Source organism: Haliaeetus albicilla, chromosome 16 (assembly GCF_947461875.1).
Source record: "Haliaeetus albicilla chromosome 16, bHalAlb1.1, whole genome shotgun sequence".
Lineage (NCBI taxonomy): Eukaryota > Metazoa > Chordata > Aves > Accipitriformes > Accipitridae > Haliaeetus > Haliaeetus albicilla.
In genome coordinates, this window is record NC_091498.1 from 4,868,859 (window position 1) to 4,889,599 (window position 20,741).

The window sequence follows — 20,741 nt, forward strand, 5'->3', positions numbered from 1 at the left end:
CCCCGCTCCCAGACAGCGAGACGAGCCAGCCCGTGCTGAGCAAAGGGGCTGGGGTGCCGCTGCCCTGCCTGCCAGGCCTACGGCACAGACCCAAGGTCGTGGGGAGAGCAGTGCCCACCCCTGCCCCAGGCTGCCTGGGGGGTTTGCATAGGATGTGCAGGGGAATTTGCCCTGGGATGCTCAAGGGGGTCCATCCTTGGGATGCTCCGGGGGTCCCTCCTCGGGATGGATGCTCAGGGGGTCCCTCCTTGGGATGCTCAGGGACGCCTGTCCCATTCAGCCAGAGGGTCCCACCCTGGGATGCTCTGGGCGTCCCTCCTTGGGATGCTGAGGATGCCTGCCCCACGGAGCCAGGGGGCCCTCTCCGGGGTTCTGGGGGGGGGGGTCCCTCCCCGGTGCCCTTCCCCCGGGACCCCCGCCATGCCACCGCCAACCTACCCAGCTTCATCAGACAGGCCAAGAGGATCCAGAGGGAGATCTCGAAGGGGATGCGGACGTGGGTGTAGTCGATGCCCAGGACGGGAAAGGCTTTGCGGGGCTTGGCGTGCCCCTCGCCCGAACCGTTGGCCGGCTGCTTGTTCAGCGGATGGATCTCCTGGGCGGAGGCGGGGGGCGCGGGGGTAAAGCCCCCCATCTCACCCCCCCGCAGCTGGACCGGCTGTCCCTGCGGGGGCTCGGAGGCCAGCGTAGGGGTGGCCTGCAAGCCCTGCCCGGGCAGCAGCGGCCCCAACAGCAGCAGGGCCCAGGGTAGGGCGCGCAGGGCCGCGGCTCCCATAGCGGCGGGCGCTGGGGGCGAAAGGGGGGGTCGGGGGAAAGGAAAGGGGAAGGGGGGGGGCGGCTCGGGCGGGCGGCGGGGCCCGCCGGCGGCGTGGGGCAGGAGCCGCCCCGCCGACAGCCGGAGCGCAGCTGGGGCGGCCGCGGAGCCGGGGCCCATCCCACCGAGCGGCCGGGGCGGCCGCGGGGAGGAGGCAGGGGCGGAGGCAGCGCCGGCGGCGGTGGCTGGGGGGGGGGGCGAGGAGGAGGGGGGGGGGGGCGAGGAGGATGGGGTGGGCTGGGGAGCTGGGTGCTGCTGGGGGGGGGTGGTAGTGGAAGAGGGGTGCAGGGTAAAGGGGGTGGGGGTGGGGGGTAGCAGGGGAGCGGGGGGGTGCTAGTGGAAGAGGGGGTGCGGTGCATAGCGAGGTGTAGCTGGAAAGTGGGGTTGGAGAGGGAAAAGGGGGAGTGCGGGAGGTGGGGGGTAGTGGAAGAGGGGTGCAGGGTAAAGGGGGGGTGCTAGTGGAAGAGGGGGTGCAGGGCAAAGGGAGGTGCGACTGGAAAGTGGGGTTGGAGCGGGAAAAGGGGGAGTGCGGGAAGTGGGGGGTAGTAGAAGAGGGGTGCAGGGTAAAGGGGGTGGGGGTGGGGTGGGGGGTAGCAGGGGAGCGGGGGGGTGCTAGTGGAAGAGGGGGTGCGGTGCAAAGCGAGGTGTAGCTGGAAAGGGGTTGGAGAGGGAAAAGGGGGAGTGCGGGAAGTGGGGGGTAGTGGAAGAGGGGTGCAGGGTAAAGGGGGTGCATGGAGTGGGGGGCGATGCAAGGAGGGGTGCGGTGCAAAAGGGAGTATGGGAGTTGGGGGGGTGCTAGTGGAAGAGGGGTGCAGGGCAAAGGGGGTGTGGGGGTGCTAGTGGAAGCGGGGGTGCAGTGCAAAGCGAGGTGCAACTGGAAAGTGGGGTTGGAGCAGGAAAAGGGGGAGTGCGGGAGCTGGGGGGGTAGTGGAAGAGGGGTGCAGGGTAAAGGGAGTGCGTGGAAGAGGAGGATGCGATGCAGGGAGAGGGACGAAGAGCGGAGGAAGGTACAAGGTGAGGTGGGTGCCACTAGTGCCAAAGGGGGTGCGTAGAGGCGAGGGGGTGCAGTGCAGAGGGGGGAGCATGAGGGCGGGGGGTGCAAGTGGAAGAGGGGGTGCAGTGCAAAGCGAGGTGCAACTGGAAAGGGGTTGGAGCAGGAAAAGGGGGAGCATGGGAGCTGGGGGGGTAGTGGAAGAGGCGTGCAGGGCAAAGGGGGTGCGTGGAGGAGGAGGATGCAATGCAGAGAGGGGGACGAAGAGGGGAGGAAGGTACAGGGCAAGGTGGGTACCACTAGTGGCAGAGGGGATGCATGGAGGCGAGGGGGTGCAGCGCAAAGCGGGGGTGCGGTGCAGAGGAGGGAGCAGGGTGTCCTAGTGGAAGAGGAGGTGCAACTGGAAAGTGGGTTGGAGCAGGAAAAGGGGGAGTGCGGGAGCTGGGGGGGTAGTGGAAGAGGGGTGCAGGGCAAAGGGGGTGCGTGGAGCGGGGAGCGATGCAAGGAGGGGTGCGGTGCAAAAGGGGGAGCATGGGAGTGGGGGGGGTGCTAGTGGAAGAGGGGGGGCCCTGCAAAGCCGGGTGCTGTTGTGGAACAGGGTGGGAGCAGAAAAAGGGGGAGTGCGGGAGCTGCGGGTGCTAGTGCAAGAGGGGTGCAGGGCAAAGGGGGTGTGTGGAGGGGGAGTGCATGGTGGAGGAGGATGCAATGCAAGGAGGGGCATGAAGAGGGGAGGACAGTAGAACGCAAGGTGGGTGCTACTGCAAAGGGGGTGCCCGGAGGTGAGGGGGTGCAGTGCAAAGTGGGGTGCAGCGCAAAGGGGGGAGCAGAGAACTGGGAGGGTGCTAAGGCAAGGTGGGATCCAACTGAAAAGGGGGTGCACAAAGGAGAAGCAATGGACAAGTGTGCAAGCATTGGACAAAGGCGCAATGCAAGGCGGGGTGCAAGGAGACAAGGGGGTGCAATGCAAAGGGGAGGTACAGAGAGGCAGGGGGTGCTAATGCAAGGTTGGACACAAGGAAGCGAGGGGGTGAAAATGCAAGGAGGGGTGCACAGAGGCAATGGAGGTGCAAGGAGTGAAAGGGGCCCTAATGCAATGGCAGGGAGGTGCAGAAGAAAAGGGAGGGAAATGGAATCTGTGGACTGTGCCTGCTGCTGGAGGGGTGCAGTGGGGTGACGCAGCACTACACCATGCCCAGCAGCGTGGGGGTGGCAGGGAGACTGTGGGTGCACGGCCCATGCACCCGACAGGAAGGCAGCCAAGGTTCATGGGGCCAGCAGAGCACCCTGGGCCCATCGGGGAGAGCGGAGCAGCCAGCTGCCCCCTCCATGTTTGCTGCTTGGAAATGGACAGCCATGGTCTGCTTAGCCTCAGCATGCAGGCACTGCTCTGGGGAGACCTCTGGGGTGGTGGGATTTGCAGAGCGATGACTTCCAGGGGGACGGGCCTGGTGAGCATTGGCTGCTATTCTGGACCAACATGGTGCTGTAACTTCATCTGTGCTCGTTGGTACCGCCTCGCCCTTTGCCCTGGTCACTAGCATAGTCTGACTCACCAGGAAAACTGATAAGGCTCTAATAAAACCACTAGAGTAGCGTTGGGGGGGTTGCTTGGCACCGTGCGACTGACTTCAGTCACCCTGATTTCTTGGCTCTGCTACTGACTTCCTGAGTGTCACATGTGTGTGACAGGAGCAATCAAAACCGGCAGGAGTTTCTAACTGATTTATTAGCTAAACTTTAGGGGCAAAGGAGCCTTTTGGTAAAGATGCAGCCCCTAATCCCTGGGGGCACTTGGTGTACGGAGGGCATGGGCCCTTGACATGACACATGGCGGCTAAAACTCAAGCTTTGAAGGTTATGCTTGCTGGTTTGCATCAGTTACATTCTTGTTTTAAGATGGCATCAGCTCCCAAAGTGCTGGCGTTTGGACTCGCTCAGGGAAGGCTGCAGGGAATGCAGCCCTTTGCCTTCCCAGCAGACAGGAGGGGGGCACAGCAGCCTTGCTGCAGCTACTTGGTGGAAATCATCAACAAATGTGACCCCTCGATTAAAGTGAATCATCAGCCTGAGCAGGAACCAGCTAGGTGTGTCAATTCCTCTCTTCCGCTTGGTTATGTTCTGGATAGTCAAATTAATCTGTTTTAGCAATTAAGCAAGAAATGCTGAATGTTTCTCGTTTTGTAAGGGCTTAGTCATATCTGGGTGAGAAGCCTGATCCTAGACGACAGCGGTTGGTATGCGTTTCGGTTGGTATGTGTTTCGGTTGAAGCAGGACTGTGCACTGGCAGCATGCAGACAACTAGAGACTTGTTCAGGAGAAAACATGGGGGCTGGTTTTCTTTCAGAAACAGTTCCTAGAAGCTAAAACTGGTACGATGTTCCCATGAAATAACTGGGTCAGATTTTTCTACCTCCTTGTGCCTGGATCAATCAGCAACCGTGGTGGGTAGGTCTGAACTGTTTAGTACCTGGCTATTGTACATTTGCCAGTGGGGGATGTAGCATCAAATTAACTTCTTGCTACTTTGGTGGCGAACTTTCCCAACCTGCTTGGCTGAATGCTACTGGCTGGACAAGTGCCTTTCAACCTATCGAACTCCGTGAAGGATTTCGGTTGGTGCAAATTCTTGACAAAGTAGAAAGAGATTCCTGTTTCCTCTGGATTGGGAGACGAAGACCTGGAGACATCCAATTAAATCTGTGTTCCCGAGTTAATCCATCAGCACTGCAGTGCTCTGACAGTGGCAAATATCCCCATCAGAGCCTTGGGGCTTGAGCTGCCTTGGTGCTTTTTTCAGTTATTTGTGTTTCCTGTGTTAGGAGAGTAGTCCAGTTACCTCCAGCTTTTCATGGCCCAGCCGAGATGCTCGCAGTGATTCTTGGAACTTGCACCATCCTCCCACCAGGAGGGAGCGTAATTAGGATTAAGCTTCTTAGCCTGCAAAGGGAGAGCAATACAACCGCATGAACAAGCAGAGGGAGCTTTAGAAATGTCCCATCAAGCAAATTACATAATACACCAGAGCTTATCCTGTTGTATCTTGGAGGGCAAAAGCAGACACTGTGTACATACCTAAGTTCATAATTGTCTTCCCTCGCCCCTGGAAATACTTCACACCTCCTGCCTTTGAGCAGCTGTGCAACTGGGCACCTTCTCTGACCCAGACACCAGCATTCCCCATGCTCCTCCAGGGCGTGCAAGCGCGCGGAGCTTCATAAGCCAGCACACGCTAATACAATACACAGCAAATGCCCCGAGTTGTGTTCACATGTAAATTGTGCAGAATTCAGCCCTCATATTGAGAGAATCTTCCACGAAGCTTTGCTATTTCATAATAGCTTTGATCAGAGGGTCTAAATTTTTTTCAGCAGATGTTAATCATCAAAAAGTAAACATCATTTACATTGTACAGGGAGGTAAACCCAGGCAGAGACACCAGAAGGGAAGTGTTTGCTGAAGTCGTGCAAGGAATCGGCAGCAGATTTGCTCAAAGAAACCAGGAGTGCAGACCTTGCTCTACGTCCTGGCTGCAGCTCACATTGGCTAAAAGAATGTTTCTATATGTTTACAGTCCATTTCTATATTAGACCTAGCTCTTTCTTTCTCATCCTCTCTGCATTTATTTGATAAAGATGATCTCAGTGCTGCTACCCCTCTCTCTGTTTACACTTTGCCCCTGTTCCCCCATCCCCACTTGCAACTCACAATTGCCTGAGCAAAGTGGCTGCAGGTCAGGCTTTCTCTCTCAGTCAAATGATTTTCTTTTTCTCTGGTCTGCCCCAATAAACAGCACAGGGAAGTGGAAAGTAAAGAATGCATGACTTTAAATTTTATTTCAACTGCTCTAGCCTAGATTTCCACCTGCAAACAAATCCTAGTCCAGCTCCAGCGTTTGCTGGCCAGGTGTCTGCAGGACAAACCATGTTGCTTCTCTCTCACAGAGTAAGATCTATGGCTATGAACCTGTGTACGTGTGCGCTGTGACTTCCTAACTACGGCACAGGGTGTAAAATCTAACTTTTGTGTGCACGTTGTGGGTTTTTTTACACTGAATTGTCTTTTTTAATGTGTGTAGCATAGATTGAGGACAGAATAGGAGACATATTTACTGAAAGCATTAAAAAATGCCTTTTGTATGACTTAAATTGTTTCCTCTCAAATGTTGTAAGAAGGGCAAGTCCAACTCTCAAGCAGTTTTATTCCTTGCTCCCTGTACCTTTCTTTGGACTGAAAACTCTGCAGCCCTGTTTCACGAGGATACTCTTCAAGGTGGTGTTTATACTGCAGGAGGTTGGGTGCTGGGAGGACAACACTTTGTTTACATTCCCCAGCGTGCCTCCAGTTTCATCTGAGGCTGCAGCGGGAAACTTCAGCTCTGACAGTCAGAACCAGCAAGTACCCCTGGTCCTCTTTGGCTTCAGCCACTGTTATGTATCTTAGTCAGAAGCTTGGAAAAAAATCAAGCTCCTGTGCCCCAATTTTCTGTCTGTCAGCGAGTAAAACTTACATGTCAAGGGCATCCAAAGCCTGCCTGATTTTCTGTGTAGAGCTTTAGATCCCCAAGAGCACGGCATCTGAGAAAAGAAGATAAAACCCTGTTGTAAGGATGATAGTGATGGATCCCGATTATTACTTGTTTTAATTAAAAAGTCTGGACAGATACAGAGGCAACAATTAACAATTCTCTTCCGTAAAGAACTTTGACAACAGCTGAATAAGTTAATGGGTTATGAGATGAAGACAAATCATTACAGCTAATGGTTGGTCTGTCATTTATGAGTCTGGAGGTGTATGGGAGAGTCCTCGCGCTTCCATGCAATGTCTGATTTAAGGGGCTTTTTGCTCCTTCTGTTAACAGAGAATAGGCAAGTAGCAATTTTCTTCTGTTGTGCAGCTGGGATTATCTAGGAGCCATGGAATTAAGTTCTAAATGAAAATTTAAACTATTCATTACACTTTATTAATAGACTTGGGAATGTTTAATTGTGGAAATAAATTACAGAGAGATGAATTCCTAACTTTTATTTTACAAACACACACCCCTTTTCGGGAGGGTGCGTTAAGATAATTAGGACTAGCGGAGATGCCAGCCTTGCCTTCACCCCAAGGTCTGCCAGCAGTGTCCCCAGGGCCAGCGGCCGGCTGTGCGGGGCAGCTGGAAGGCCAAAGCGAAGGGAAGGTTTTTGCAAACACTGCCACCCCCTGGCTCTTTCTACAGAGTTATATTCCCCCCCTCTCAAAAAAACCCAACCTAACTTTGTGCTGCCTGAGGGAGCTGTGCGCTTCACTTCTGCGAATTGCTGCTGGAAACACCAAACGTTGGCGGGCAGGGATTAGTTTTTTTTCTGCAGGGCCTCGGTCACAACTCGCTGCCCGTGGGGAGTTCACGCAGAGACACTGGCCTGGCCGCTTCCCCTGTCGCAGGGTGATCCCTGCGGGATGGCTCCCGGCCCCAGCAACCGGGGGAGGACCGCGGGGTTATGGAAAGGCGGCCGCGAAGCCCAAGCCCCCCCATCGAGGCCGTGTTTGAGGCGCAGGCCGGGCACCCTCTGGGGCGAGCGTGTGAGGCAGCTGGGGCCCAGGCCCTGCTGCGGCCTGCCAGCTGAGGGGCTCCAGACTCGGCGAGGGCTGGCTTTAAGCAGCCTCCGGGTTTGGTGAAGGGGGGAGGAGGACGGAGAACCGCGGGAGGGACAGAGGGATGTGACCGGGCCGTGAGGCTCCAGCCCCCCGGGCGGAGACGCCCCCCGCAAGGCAGGCGGCCATCCCTCCCTCCGCGGACTACAACTCCCAGCACCCCCTTCGCGGCACCGCCCTCCCGCCCCCCCTCCACGCCGATTGGTCGAGCCCGCACGAAAAAGCTCTCCCCTTCCCTTTGGTTAGGGGAGCTGTCAATTACGGGGTGGCGGCCGCCGGGAGGGCAGGACGGGGAAAAGTATTCCGGAAAGCGATTTACGCCGTTTGCGTGGAGTCGAGGTTGCTGCGGGTGAGCAAAGGGGGTGGTGGCGCAGTTAGCGTGGCGCATGCGCAGAGCTGCGCGGGGAGAGCGGCGGCGGGGGGTGCTGCTGAGCCCCGGACAGCTGGAGGGGGTAAACAGGGGAGGGGGCGGGGGGGCACGGCCGGGGCCTAGGCCGGGCCGCGCCTGAGGGCCCTCCCCGCGCCCCGGGGACGGCGCCCGGCTCCTGTGGAGACCCCTCTGGCTCCCCCCCCCTCCGCTCGGTCCCGTTCTCCCCCCCGCATGGATGGAGCCTCGCAACTTCCAGTGCCCGCTGCGCCCGCACCAGGGAGGCCTGACAGGTAACGGGTCCGGCGGGCCGCCCGCCCCCGCAGCCCCTCCTCCCTGCCAGCTATCCCCCCCGTACCCCCTCCCCTGCCAGCTATTCCCCCCCCCGCCCCGGCCCCTTACCTCCCTTTCCTGTCAGTTTTTCTCCTCGTTCCCCCTGCTATCCCCCTCTTTCCTGTCAGTTACCCCCACCGCAGGCCCTGTCAGGTGCTCCCCCCCCTTCTTATCTTCGTACCCGCCCCTTTCCAGGAGCCTGACCCCATCCCTCTTAAGAAGCCCACCTTTATCCAGCCCCTCATCCCCCATTTTCCCCATCCCTTCTGCCTGCCCTCCCCCTCTAACCAAGCACTTCTTTCCCCCCTAGCTCTGTTGATACCTGCATCCTCTGGCTGGTACCTGCCCCCCTGCCAGGTTTAGCCCCTGCCTTTTTGACTTCTCTTTCCCCCCCCTCCCACAGCTGGCACTGCCCTGTCCTCACTTTCTTCTCCCCTTTCCTAAGGGCTGACTCTGCCCCGCTCCCTCCCCTGCTCACCTTTCCCTTGCTAAAGCCTTCATGTGAAACTTTCCCCTGCCCCAGTGGGTCTTCTGCAGCCCCTTTCCTTGGAGAGGAGATCAGCTTTTCCTCCTCTGCCAGTGTCTGCTGGCTGAATTCCTTCCTGGAGCTACTGGGCCATCTATCTGGGTCCTGGCATCGGGTTGTTACTTGTACTGGGGCTGAGGTGTTGTCTTGCATCTTCCCTCTCTTCCTGTGGATGGTCGTGTCAGCTGGAGGATGAAGGGTAGAGGTAGGATGCCAGCTCAGAGGGCTGCTGGCTGAGCTATAAGCGCCATGCGGGCGAGCGTTTGGGGGCATATCAAAGTTGCCCTGACACTGCCGTTCTCTTGTACTGGGCCTGTCAGGTCTCAGATCCTACCTCTTCTCCTGTCCACCTCTCTTGCAAGCAACTCCTTCCTCTGTTGTTGACTGGTTCCGTATTCTGAGCCATCTGTCCTGGGGAGCGACTACTGCTCCTGGCGACTCCTTCAGCTGTAGCAAAACCTTCTTTTTATGAGGTGTCTGCTGCTAACCAGGTAACTTCCTTTTGTTTTGCTAGGTTTGTTAAAAAAAATCTATCTATTTATGTGTATATATTTTAATTTGATCCGTGACCTCTTGGAAAGTCAAGGTAAAGAGGATAGGGAAAATAAGTTGTGAGGCTAAAGAAGCCTGCTGAGTTGGGTCCTAGGGTGGTATTTGGATGGGTGAAGTAATTCATGGATGCTTAAGGTAAGGGCCATAGGAATCTTCCTTTGGGATGAGTTGCGTATCTGCAAGGCTTGTAGTGTGCAGAGTGCTGCTTTTTTCAATGACCTTGAGTTTGGAGACTGAGAAACTTGGGTGCACCTAAACAGTTAGGAATTGGATTCCTTATTAAGATTGCTAATTTCAGTCCTGCTGCTTTGTGGAATTTCCTAGTGCTGATGGAGCATTTCTGAAGGGCAGTGGTCCCCAGGTTTGAACTTTGAAGCCCATGTCTGCAGGGCACTTCTCTGTGTCCATGCATTGCTGTGTGTGTAGGGGAGGCAGGGGGGTGTGTGTAGGTGGCTCTGTGAGGGGAAAATACATTCAAGCAAAAGAGCAACTCCCCAAATCCTAGCTGCATTGGGAGCGTTCAGTATTAAAACCGACTGAATTTCTGTGTGCGTTATCAATGTTGAGGCTTTGTTTCCAGACTTAGAGCAATTGTTTTGGGAAAATTAGAAGAGCCAGCTGGGGAAAGCCAGAGAATTTTGTTACTGGCCTTCCTTCCCATAGCCAGAAGCACCCTTTGAAAGTGTACTTTTGCAGGAGCTTAAGGGGCTCTTAAGTTACTGTCAGTGTAAATACAGCCTAGCAGATTTCGAGCCCACAGCCTGCAGAAATCTGTGGCTTGTTAATTTTTGACTGCAAATTTAAAGGCCAAGTGTTGCGAAAGTTCTTTTTCTGCCTCTGGAGCTTTGCATTGCAGGAGCAGAAGAGTCCAATGAGCCAACTACAGCTAACTGCAGGTGGGGTGGTCCTCTTTATGCTTCAGGGTGTAGTTTGAGAAGAGGCTGTTACTGTGGATGAGGTGACAGCTTTAACTGGATCCCAGGTTTTTAGTCCTGTCTGGGGTATTCCAGGCAGGTTTAAAACAGTGAGGGATGAGGGAAGGTTGTCCTTGCTTGGAATTGAGCGCAGAGATGCTCTTGAAGGTTGATGGAGAAACATGCTCCAGTGTCATCTAATAAATGATCAAAAAAGGTCATGATGATCTCTTACATGTAGCCAAAATGAAGCTGCTTGTGGGATCATCACTGGTAGCAATAGTGCAGATTTATCCTAAATTGTTACTTGTCACTGGGACTTAATCCTCTCATTTCATCAAGAGTTGGTTGTGCAGGTTTAGTTAAAAGCCAGAAAACTGCCTGAATGGTTTAGGAAACAATATATCTAAAAGTCAACAGAATTTGCACAGTGGTTTTGCTGAAAGAGGAACATCCTATACCAGTTTACATGCCTTTAGTGGTAACAAGTGGACGGACTCTTTGAAGGGGCTTCATGGTTGGAAGCTTGTATGTGTCTAAGAAATTGGCGGTGTGGTTAATTCTTGTCTGATTTTTTTACATATATTTTCCAGGAGACCTACAAATCTTAGGGGATTTTATGCTTTATGCCAGGGTCAGTTTCTAATGTAATCGGAGATTGTTGATCTACGTGTACAATGGTGTGGTCAATATAGCCTTTAGTGTTAAGAGCACTTAATGCTTGTTTCATAGTAGGAGCTCTACACGTATTAACTCATGAACTAGGTAATTATCATATTCATGGTGAACGTGAGTCTGGGATTGTGACCAGTTGTGGCTAATGAACAAAGTCTGACCTGGAATGAGAATTTGGGACTTCTTAATTCTTTGTCTGTGATTTCGTGATAATTTAAGGTTGCCAAAGTCTTTGCAGCTGTGGAATACCTGTTGAGCAACAAAAAATAGCATCGTGAAAGCAAGAAAGGCTCTTAGAGTTTTCTTGGCCAAGCACGTACATGTGTTCTGGGAGACCTGTAAGCATTTGTCAACATTCAGTCGCCAAACCAAGCCCTGTCCAGGCAAGAGAGACACCTTAGGCTCATGCATTCCTGTTTGATTGTTGTTTTTTTTCCAGGACTGCCTTTTTTTTTTTTTAATGATCAAATGCTAAAAAGCATATATCAGCATCTCAGGTATACTAGACACTGAGCAATTTGCCCACATACCCTTGGATGCTGGTATTAGTATGTTTAAAGCCAGTTCTGCATCAGATGTTCTGTTTTAAACTCTGGTTTATTCCACTTTGTCAACCAAAGGGCTGATTTCATGGATGAGTTTCTTGGCCTGTATCTTTTAAGAAACAAAGTTAAGATATGTTCATCTCTTGTTGAGACCTGCTGAGTGATGATCTGTTGAGAGCACCTCTGAGTTACTGCAGCTGACAATGACCTGTCCAGAGAGTTGGGAAGTTCCATAACACATCTGTAATCCTAAAAACACTCACAGAAATAGCAAGCTCCTGTGTATTGCTGCGCTCCCCTGGCCAGTGTGTGTTTCAGAGTTCCAGAAAGTGTAAAATGCTGTGGCAGAGGAGACTTTGTTGGAGAGTAAGAGAATTTGAGTCTCTCTTAAGGAGTGGTAGGTTTTGGGGGATTGGGTGTTTGTTCCCTCTGAGCATGCTGTTCATACAGTCAAAGAGTGGATTTCTAGTGTATAAGTGGTTTTGCAGTAACTTATTTAGCAGTAAACCAGCTCATTGGTATGGGTTATTTATGTCTGTAGAGTATGGAAGATCTGTTTCATTCCATGAACATGCATTTCTCCATGTGTGTCCTTCAGGTCATTTGGTGTCATTTCTTGCTAGATAGGAGCTGAATAAAAAAGGATCTGTTTAGAAATTAGCCACAACTAGAGGTAGGAAATCTGACAAAAATACTTCCAGGGCTCTTAAGAGAGCAGTGGGGCATTTGTCAGTTGGGAGATGACTGCCTGCTTGGCTCTGGCATGGTATTAGTCCTCTTTGGGGTCCTAAGATCAAAAGAAAACTAAACTGCCCTTAAAGAGGAAGAAAGGCAGTCCCTGCCTGGCAGGAAAGAAGATGACTTAGCCTGTTGCCACTTGGAGAGGGGCGACTGCAGACAGAGTCTGGGAATGTTGTGGGAAAGCGCCAAGAAGAGTGGAAAGCTGCAGGCAAGACTGAGGCGCTGAGATCTGCTGGAATATTGTCCCTCGTGTCTCTTGACAATGTACTTTGGGTTACTGGATCATTCACTTCTCTGGAAAAAGTTGTTTAACTGTCATCAGTCACTGGTCACAGGTTCCTGCAAAAAAGTGCTGTGTGAGGTTGGGTGGCTGGTGTGTTTAATAGGGCTGTGCGGAGGAGGAGGAAGGGAGCCTCAGGATATAATCTTGGAGGTGAGAAGATTTTGGGTTTTATACAGTAAGTACCAGAGTCCCTCATCTGAGGGGTGAGCTGCTGAGGTGTTGCAGAATGATGGAAGGTCTGTCTGCCCTGTTGCAGCTATGGATGGAGAAAACACTTGTGTATCCTGGAGGGTTTGTTTAAGGAGGCCAGTCTGTGGGGATCCAGCCCAGGAGAAGGGCAGGTGGAGGCTTGTTAGCTGGAAAGGGTGTCTGGAGAAACTGGAGGAGAGAGATCACAGATACCATTCATCCCTGCACGTTTAGTCTATCCGAACTTGAAGCTGCTTTTTGAGTTAGCAGTCCTCTCGCTTGCAGAACTTAGCAGAAAACAGTGTCTGGAAACCACGTCCTCGTGGGTGTCTCCAGCAGTGTAGCTTATTTAGCCCAGCTGGCATGTTTATGTAGAGCTGGCCTTGGGCACTAGTAGCGATGTGTCTGTCCTGGTTTCCCATGTTTCCCTCTGAGCTGCAGAGTCAGCGGGATCCACCTGCCCTCGTGCCTAGGCGCTTTGATGCAGATGCCTGCTTCCTTTCCTTCCCATCCTTGTGAGCTGTTCATAAGAGCAGTTGTTGTTGTCCCCTTACAGACTCTGTCTCCATAAACAGGCAAAACAATACCTACACTAAGCTCATGTGGAAAGGCAGAGGATGGGTATCAAAATGTGATAGCTTAATCACCCTACTGCAAGAATTAGTGTGAAATACTGATGATCAAATGCAGCTACAGTGCTGTCTCTTGCTATTAAGCCTGGGATGAAGCAACTATTACGTAACGTGAGAGTGAGTGAGGTTAAAGATGCTTAAAACATGAGGTGTCTTCCTGGGCATGCATGCTAGCTTTCCTGGTCCTGCTTCCGGAGTAAAAGGAATGTGCATTACATACATACATGATGGACAAATACGTACATACTAGCTCAGTTTCAGGCTGGCCAGTGGATTCTAAGGGAGCCCCAACTTATGCACTAAAACAGATGATGGGCCCTAAAAAATGTCAGCTGATTGCTCCAACATCTGGGGGTGTGAGGTGTGCTGCTTCTGCCGCGGTGAACTCGAGATGTGTGGCAGAGGCCGCTGGCTTACTGGACACATCTGCTGCAGAAACTAGACTTGGACGGTGGTGAGTTTGACCTGCTATGAGTATGTCTGGGGTTTGAATTGGTCCTGGTGAAAGTACGGCCTCATTAGCCCTCGCTGGGCATGGACTGGGAGCAGGCTTGCCGTGCAAAGTCCTCCCATTGTCTTGACTTGCCTTGCTTTCAAGTCCTGCGCTCTCATTGTGGCAATTTTATCAATTTTGTTCTCATCATACATACAAAATGGGACTGGAATACAACAGTGAGGACTGCTTGTCTTCTGCTGTCTGCAGTAAGGATGTTCATCTTCAGAGACCTGCAAACAGCTGTGCCTTTTCTCTGTGTGTTGTATTGGAGAGATCATATGGCTACCCTAAAAATCCTGTGTAGGAGCCCACTGCAAGAAAACCCAATCTTCAGTGTGTTTGTATGGCTTTTCTGCTATCTGTAGGTCTAATGACGTTTCTGTGTTCACTGCAGAGCTGCCTAGAGGAGCCAGCTGTGTTAGGAAAGTGATCTAAACTTCCACTTTGGATGAACTTTGCTTTCTGTGAGGAAACATGAATTCTTGATACTTCCTACCCATGGGGAAATGCCTACGTATGCATGCTAACAGTTTTTTGAAAGCAAATTGAAGCTGAAGCCCAGGGCTTTGGGGAATCTCAAGTGCAGGAGCCTTGTGGTTTTGCTGTGCAGTACGGCTGCACGGCCCTGAAGTTGCTAATGGTGGAAGCCCTCACTTTGCAGCAACCTGACAGATGAACCGGTAGAGAATCAGGCAGGGTTTGTCAAAACTTCTGCCTGACCTCAGCGGAGTTATTTGTTGCTGCGTTTCTGTGAAGTGTTCTTGTTTCAATGAATCAGCGTTTCCTCATTCAAAAGAGGACTCATTTGAAAATTTTGGCTTGTTCTGCTTGTGAATGCTTTTAAAGAGAATTTAAAACTATGGGGTTACATAGGACAAAATGGGTGTTTTAAAAAAAAAAAATTTAAAGAGAACTGTAGAAATATCAAAATGGGACGGTGCAGGGCCTGCGGTATGTAAATAAGGTGAATGACATAATTTCTTAGAGAATGACTGGTCCTTTGCTAGGCAGCCTGTCCAGAGCAGGGTTGCGACAATCACTCTGCAGTGTTTTCTAGCAGGTGTAGCTAATTCTATGGGGTTTAAATTATTTAGGTTAGTGCATTAAATATGGAACTCCATTAAGAGCATGGAAAACTCTAATTTCTCTTGGAAATACAGCTTTCAATGATAGCCACTTTTCTATTGCTAATGTAATTGAGTATTCAGCTGATAGTGTCACCTGATGGTTGGCTGTTGTGATTTCTAAGGAACACTTATGCCCTTTTGGTTGGGTTGTTTTGGGTGGGGTTTTTTTGGCTGGTAATCAAATGTAGTAAATGAGAGAGAAGAGGTGGCCAAAAATATCGATGCCTTATTTATTCACAATATAATAAGTCTTGTTGCTTGTAGAGTTTGGGAAATGTGAAATTGGACATGAGTGGACATGTAATGGTGGGAGGCAAGCTGTGAAACAGGATGCTACCCTGGACTTGCCGGGTCTTTGCTGGCATAGAAACATGGCTTTTCTAGGCTGATGTAGTCCTGGAGTTCTGCTCATTGTGAATTTCCCCACAAACTGGGGATGGCCTCTTAAGTTGGATGTTCTTCAGTCTTGTGGTGTTCCTTCCCATCCCTGAGCTTCTTCAAGAAGCCTTTATACAAAACTTTTCAGTTCTTAGCCACCGCTATTTTTTGAAAATAAAGTACTTCACATTGTATATGAATGGCCTAATAAGTTTGTATGCCTGCCTTTGTTCCTTCCCTGTTCTGTCCTGCAGGTAATTAAACGCCCTTAGTGTGGATCTTTGCTCTGTTGGCATGCTTGGATGCACAGCAGCTCTTCCGATAGCTTCTTTTCGTCTGCCCCATTGCAAGAAGATGGCAAAAGCAAACATTACCAGAGACATCATCCACAGACAGATCAAGGTATGTGTTAGTCAAGTGTTTGCTTGTGTTAGGTAGAGAGCAGATGGAGAATCAGTGTTCATGCTGGATTGGGAAATACTGATGTTGTTGCCTTTACTTCTGAAAAGATCTCTGCTACTTATGTATTGATAAGCTGTATAAGAAGCTTAAGAGAACAAACGCCTAGGGCCTCTCACTATCCTTAATGAAGAGCTGGGATGAAGTATGGCATGACAGGAATACAGTCCTTCTCCCTATCAGGAGCGCGCTGTGCTAGTTTGACATCAGCAGGTCTGTTCCTTTTGAGTACAGCATTGAAGAGAGAAATATGGCTGCTTGTGTTTGGGCACCATAAAGGACCCTTAGCTAGCTTCCCTCATGAGTTTTCTGTCTGCTTCTTTATGTGTTCTCTTCGTGTGATCTTGCCATCAAAGGTATCTTCTGACTGTAGTAAAGCTAATGATTTCTGTCTCAGTCTCTTTCTGTCTCTTTTTCATTATAAAGAGTGGTGTGTCGCTTCCTTTGTGTAGGGAAAAACTTCTACGGTGGTTGGATCAGTCATCTGATGGCTGCATTTGTGAAATATCTCTTAACGTGAAAGGACTAGCTACAGCAGACACAATAGGCAATTATTGCTTGGACTCAGAGGCCTTAAATCATTTGCAGCTTTGCTGGTAATCAGCATTCACGAAAGTGGTCTGTTAGTGGCCAGAATAAGGAACTAGGAGCTTGAATGCTCACTTCACTTCGCAGTTTGGTACCAAACTTTGTATTATAAGCTTGTGATTTAATCCATGTGCAAAGACTTATTTTGCTGCTCTAACAAGGAAGGGATGGTTCTGTGGTTAGAGCATTAGCCTGGGACTTTTTCATAGTGTCTGCTCTGTTAGACTTTCATGTGTGACCTTGGGAAGATTGCAAGTCTGACAGTTCCTTGTAGGCAAAGCAATATCCTACTGCACAGACCTCACAAAGCCACTGAGGTTGCAACAGCAAGGCAATTATAACTGCAGCACCTTGCACTGGGCCTAGCAGTGTTTTGGGAATGCTAGCCATAAAAAATATGTCAAGGGATTTGAAGTTTGTAATGGAAGTTACTACAAAAAGCCTGTTCTGTTTGATTTTTTTTCCTCCAATCCCCTAGTATCTCCATTTTGTTTTCAAACAGCTTTTATTGTGTGTCTGCTCTGTGACTACTAACATGTTCCTAGTACCATTAGTGTAATTTTTGACATTAGTGTTCTCGTCTCTTCTCAAATGGTGATAACAAAGACTTAAGTTGTCTTCACCTGACTATAGCATGGCGTGGGATGGGACCAAGGCTGGATCAGGTCCTAGGAAGGAATCTCCTTGGACGTTAGATGTTCCATCCAAAATATGACTTGCATTGCCTTTTTCTTTCTGCCTGCCTCTGCAGTTGGCCTTCTTTCATCGAAGCCATCTGCTAATGCATCTGTGAACCCTGTGAGATCACAGGGGAAACAACTGTCCTGCTTTTCTTCACCTTCATTTGTACTGACGCAGTTCTGTGGCAGCTGTTCTCTTCCCTGTAGAACACGCTGTGCTGTGGTACTGCAGCTACATGCTCCCACTCCATTGCTGATGAAATAAGCCATCTCTAAAGGATGCTGTCCAGTTACGTTCCCCAATACTTTGCCCCATGGTGGTGGTGCTTTAGGACAGATTCTGTGTAATGGCAGACTTCTCCTGAGCAGCTGTGGTCTAGTACTGCAGTCCTCAGGAGTGAGTTGCTTCTGAAATGCTTGCCAAGAGATAATGACAGGCATTCCCAAGCTCTTCTCTATCTTCTGTTTCTGGCCCAAAGTAGGCAACTTATACTGTCTTAGTGTGGGCTTCTCAAACCTTGTCTTGGCTACCCATCTGCAGCCTGGCAATTAGATAAAGGTAATTTTAAACCAATTCAGGAGCAAGGGTTACAAACTGCCTACCTGGAGGTCACGCAAATGATGTCTCCCTACTACGGGACAGGTACCTGATGCTGTGGACACCCCAATACCTGGCAAGGTCCCTGCTTGATTTTTAAAGTTTTTGAATCTTCTCTTAAGGGAAAAAGGAGTGTTTTGTTTGCTGTAGTCAGGCTCTTGTTTGCTTTGTGCAGGAGAGGGGTGCACTGGGCTTCGAACGACACTATCATGTCACCGATCCATTCATTCGACGCCTGGGCTTAGAAGCAGAATTGCAGGTAAGTGGGCAGTGTTTAAAGAGCAAACTGAGCTGCTTGTTGTACAACTTCCTGCAGAAAAGACAGCATGCAGGAGTGTACGGGATTCTCTCTCTTGTATGGGATAGATACTGATTACTTAGTCCCCTAAACTGCATTAGAACTAGGAATAGCTCAGTGAGATTTTGTGTGAGCTTTCTGCATTACCTATTGCACCTACAAGACAGCCTTTAACAGGTGTGTATCAGCTAATCCCAACAGTGGTGCCTGAAGAAGGCAATTGCCAATTGTTCAGGATATTCGGCTCTAATGCTGAAGTGTGTAACATGTTGCCTAAAGAATAGGTTGTTGTATTGCTGTCTGACATGGCTTAAAAAGATCTTAAGATTATCTTGGTTTGGGGGAGGAAAGGATTCTTTTGTCCCCCCTTTTCAATCACATCTCCCATATCAGACACTACTGCATGCTCCCCAAGTCTTTCCTGGTACAGTTGTTAGTTAATTTGGAGGAAGATGGATGATATAGTCACCCAGCAGCAAGGTGCTTCTAAAAGAGTTATCAAAAGTGCATTTTCCCTGCGTTCCCAGAGAACCTGTACATGTAATTTGTCAGCCTAGCCAAGGGCTTTTGAAGCAAAGTCACCTTTCCATGTGTACAGCAGGATTTCATCTGTAGCCTCCGAGACTAAACTGCCATTTTATTCAACACTACTTTTTTTTTTATTTGTTGAATTTTGCCTTTTCTACCCCAACTGCTATAGTATATCTGTCTTTTCTGGAGGTGCTTATTTGCCATGTGGGTGTTTTTTTGCAGGGCTGGAATAAAAAAACCTGCTTGTATTGGAACAAGTTGTTATGTGTGGGGAGCTCGCTGTGTCCTTGTCTTAGAACAGCTCTGTTTGATAAGTCTGAAGTTTGTGTAATACCATCTTCCCTTTTTTTTTTCTCAGGGTCACTCTGGGTGTGTCAACTGTCTAGAATGGAATGAAAAAGGAGAGTAAGTATGTGGCTTGATTCGAGGGATCAACAAACTGATAACCCCAGGTTCTCCCAAGTGTAGGATGTAGGTCATCTTATCATAAGCAGCTGCTTCCCATTCCTAGTAAAGTGGGGCTCAAGCTCAAAGTTTTGAACTGTAGTAGAGCTCACACTTCAAAAGAAGCTTTATTTTGTTAAATATATCTGGATATTATTAGAAATGCCCCTTTAGTGAGTTCAGAAGGGAAATGGTCAGACTAAGAAGTGGAGATTGAAGGCTGCTTCTCTTCTCTTAAGTGGTATTATGGATTATAATGGATCTTTAGGATTTATCCAGCTGGTAGTGACATTTCCCCACCCCCTTCACCATGCTGTTAAAAGCTTCTGCTGGGGGACAAATATATAAGGGAGGGAGGCAGAATGTTTACCCCTTTGCCGTTTTAGAGGGAAACTGAACATAAGAGCATTTCTGTTAACCAAGTGGAATAAAGAGTATCTGCTTGAGAAATGACTAGATGGAAGGAAGAGCATATATTTCTTGATTACAAGATCCAAAGTCTGCTGTCTGATACTCTTCAGAGTTATTTACCAGTAAAAATTTCAGGTACTTGAAAGAGATCTGGCTACAAGGAAATAAGTTTAAAACAACTGATAGTTGCAGATGTCAAATTCTTTTGCTTCAAATGAAGATAGATGTACAAGGCAAACAGTGCTTTGCAATACCGTTGCCACACCCTGCACTTAAAAAGCAGTCTGTGAATCACTAAATGAGCCCTGGTTTGGGACTGCTTGGACACATCCAAAGTCCAGGAATGAATGTCTTGGCTTGGGTTTGGGGATGATGTGGAGCAGTTAATGCAGCCAGGCGAATAAGGAAAATGGAGGCCCTGCATTTTATTGTTGACCAAATGCTCCTGTTGTTTTCCCCTGTGCCGTCTGAATCTGTGGTAAGCTGGTTCACTGAGCTAAACCAACGAAAAACACTCGCTTGATTTTTCTATGGAGTTGATATTTGGCTGGTTTAGCTCCCTGAACTGGCTGAATGGATTGGTGCATGGGGAGCAACAAGAACACATAGCTGAGAAAAGAGAGAGGAAGTGGGCTTCTTAGAGCTGAATTAACTTAATGGCTGTCTGTGGTCAAACCACTCTAAGAAATTGGTCACAGCTTAGAACAGAAGAATACATGATGCATACTTCTCTTCTGTGTCTTTTAGCTTGTTGGCCTCTGGCTCTGATGACCAGCATACCATTGTCTGGGATCCTCTGCACCACAAGAAACTCCTTTCTATGCACACAGGACATACTGCAAACATCTTTTCTGTCAAGGTACATGGTTAGAAGGAATGAACGGCTAACAAAATCAGTAACCTAAGCAGCAAGAGTATAGATCCTCGCTGGGAAATGTTTTCCTGCAAGCAATTCCTCCCCCCCCCCCCCCCCCAATTTAATATTTCTGATATTAGGAAAAAATTGCATTAAATCTAATCCCTGCACTTCTTAGTTTATGCAGCTCCCAGGCTTATCTCATTCTCTCTGTAAATTCAAAGGAAATGGTTGCAGCAAATTGGGATGTGTGATGAAGAGACTATTTTGTGTGCTACTGTAGCTGGTGACTCTTGAGTGTGCACACTGGCATGTGTTTAATGTTGTTAATAACATGGGTCATCCTGTGTTCATTTCTAAAGCAAGCTGCTCTGTGACCTGCCAGGACAGCTCAATGATGTCTATATGAACAGCCTCGGCACTTTCCAAGTTTGAATGTCAAATCTGTCTCTCAGTTCTTGCCGCATTCAGGCGATCGGATCCTCATCACAGGAGCTGCAGATTCCAAGGTGCATGTCCATGACTTGACTGTCAAGGAGACCATCCACATGTTTGGAGACCACACCAACAGAGTTAAGCGGATTGCCACGGCTCCCATGTGGCCTAACACCTTCTGGAGTGCAGCCGAAGATGGACTAATCAGGTACAGATCTCCAGTTGTTCTGCCATAAAAATAAT

General features: G+C 49.7%; 2 protein-coding genes across 3 annotated transcripts in view; one reads left to right on the top strand and one right to left on the bottom strand.

Annotated features, from left to right (window-relative positions):
- Window positions 1–947, bottom strand: part of SLC9A1 (solute carrier family 9 member A1) — a 31,320-nt gene extending 30,373 nt beyond the window's left edge. The window contains exon 1 of the mRNA XM_069803241.1: window positions 439–947. Coding sequence (XP_069659342.1) covers window positions 439–934 — 496 coding nt within the window. The 5' untranslated portion in view covers window positions 935–947. The remainder of the gene's footprint in view (window positions 1–438) is intronic.
- A 6,892-nt stretch (window positions 948–7,839) lies between these two features.
- WDTC1 (WD and tetratricopeptide repeats 1) overlaps window positions 7,840–20,741 on the top strand; it is a 32,304-nt gene continuing 19,402 nt past the window's right edge. The window contains exons 1-6 of one of the 2 annotated variants that reach the window (XM_069803242.1): window positions 7,840–8,100; window positions 15,453–15,600; window positions 17,699–17,782; window positions 18,711–18,757; window positions 19,955–20,066; window positions 20,519–20,706. In XM_069803242.1, the coding sequence (XP_069659343.1) occupies window positions 15,493–15,600; window positions 17,699–17,782; window positions 18,711–18,757; window positions 19,955–20,066; window positions 20,519–20,706 (539 nt within the window). In that variant the 5' untranslated portion in view covers window positions 7,840–8,100; window positions 15,453–15,492. Of the gene's footprint in view, window positions 8,101–9,132; window positions 9,158–15,452; window positions 15,601–17,698; window positions 17,783–18,710; window positions 18,758–19,954; window positions 20,067–20,518; window positions 20,707–20,741 lie in introns of those variants that run through there. The other variant, XM_009929818.2, reaches the window with a different exon arrangement.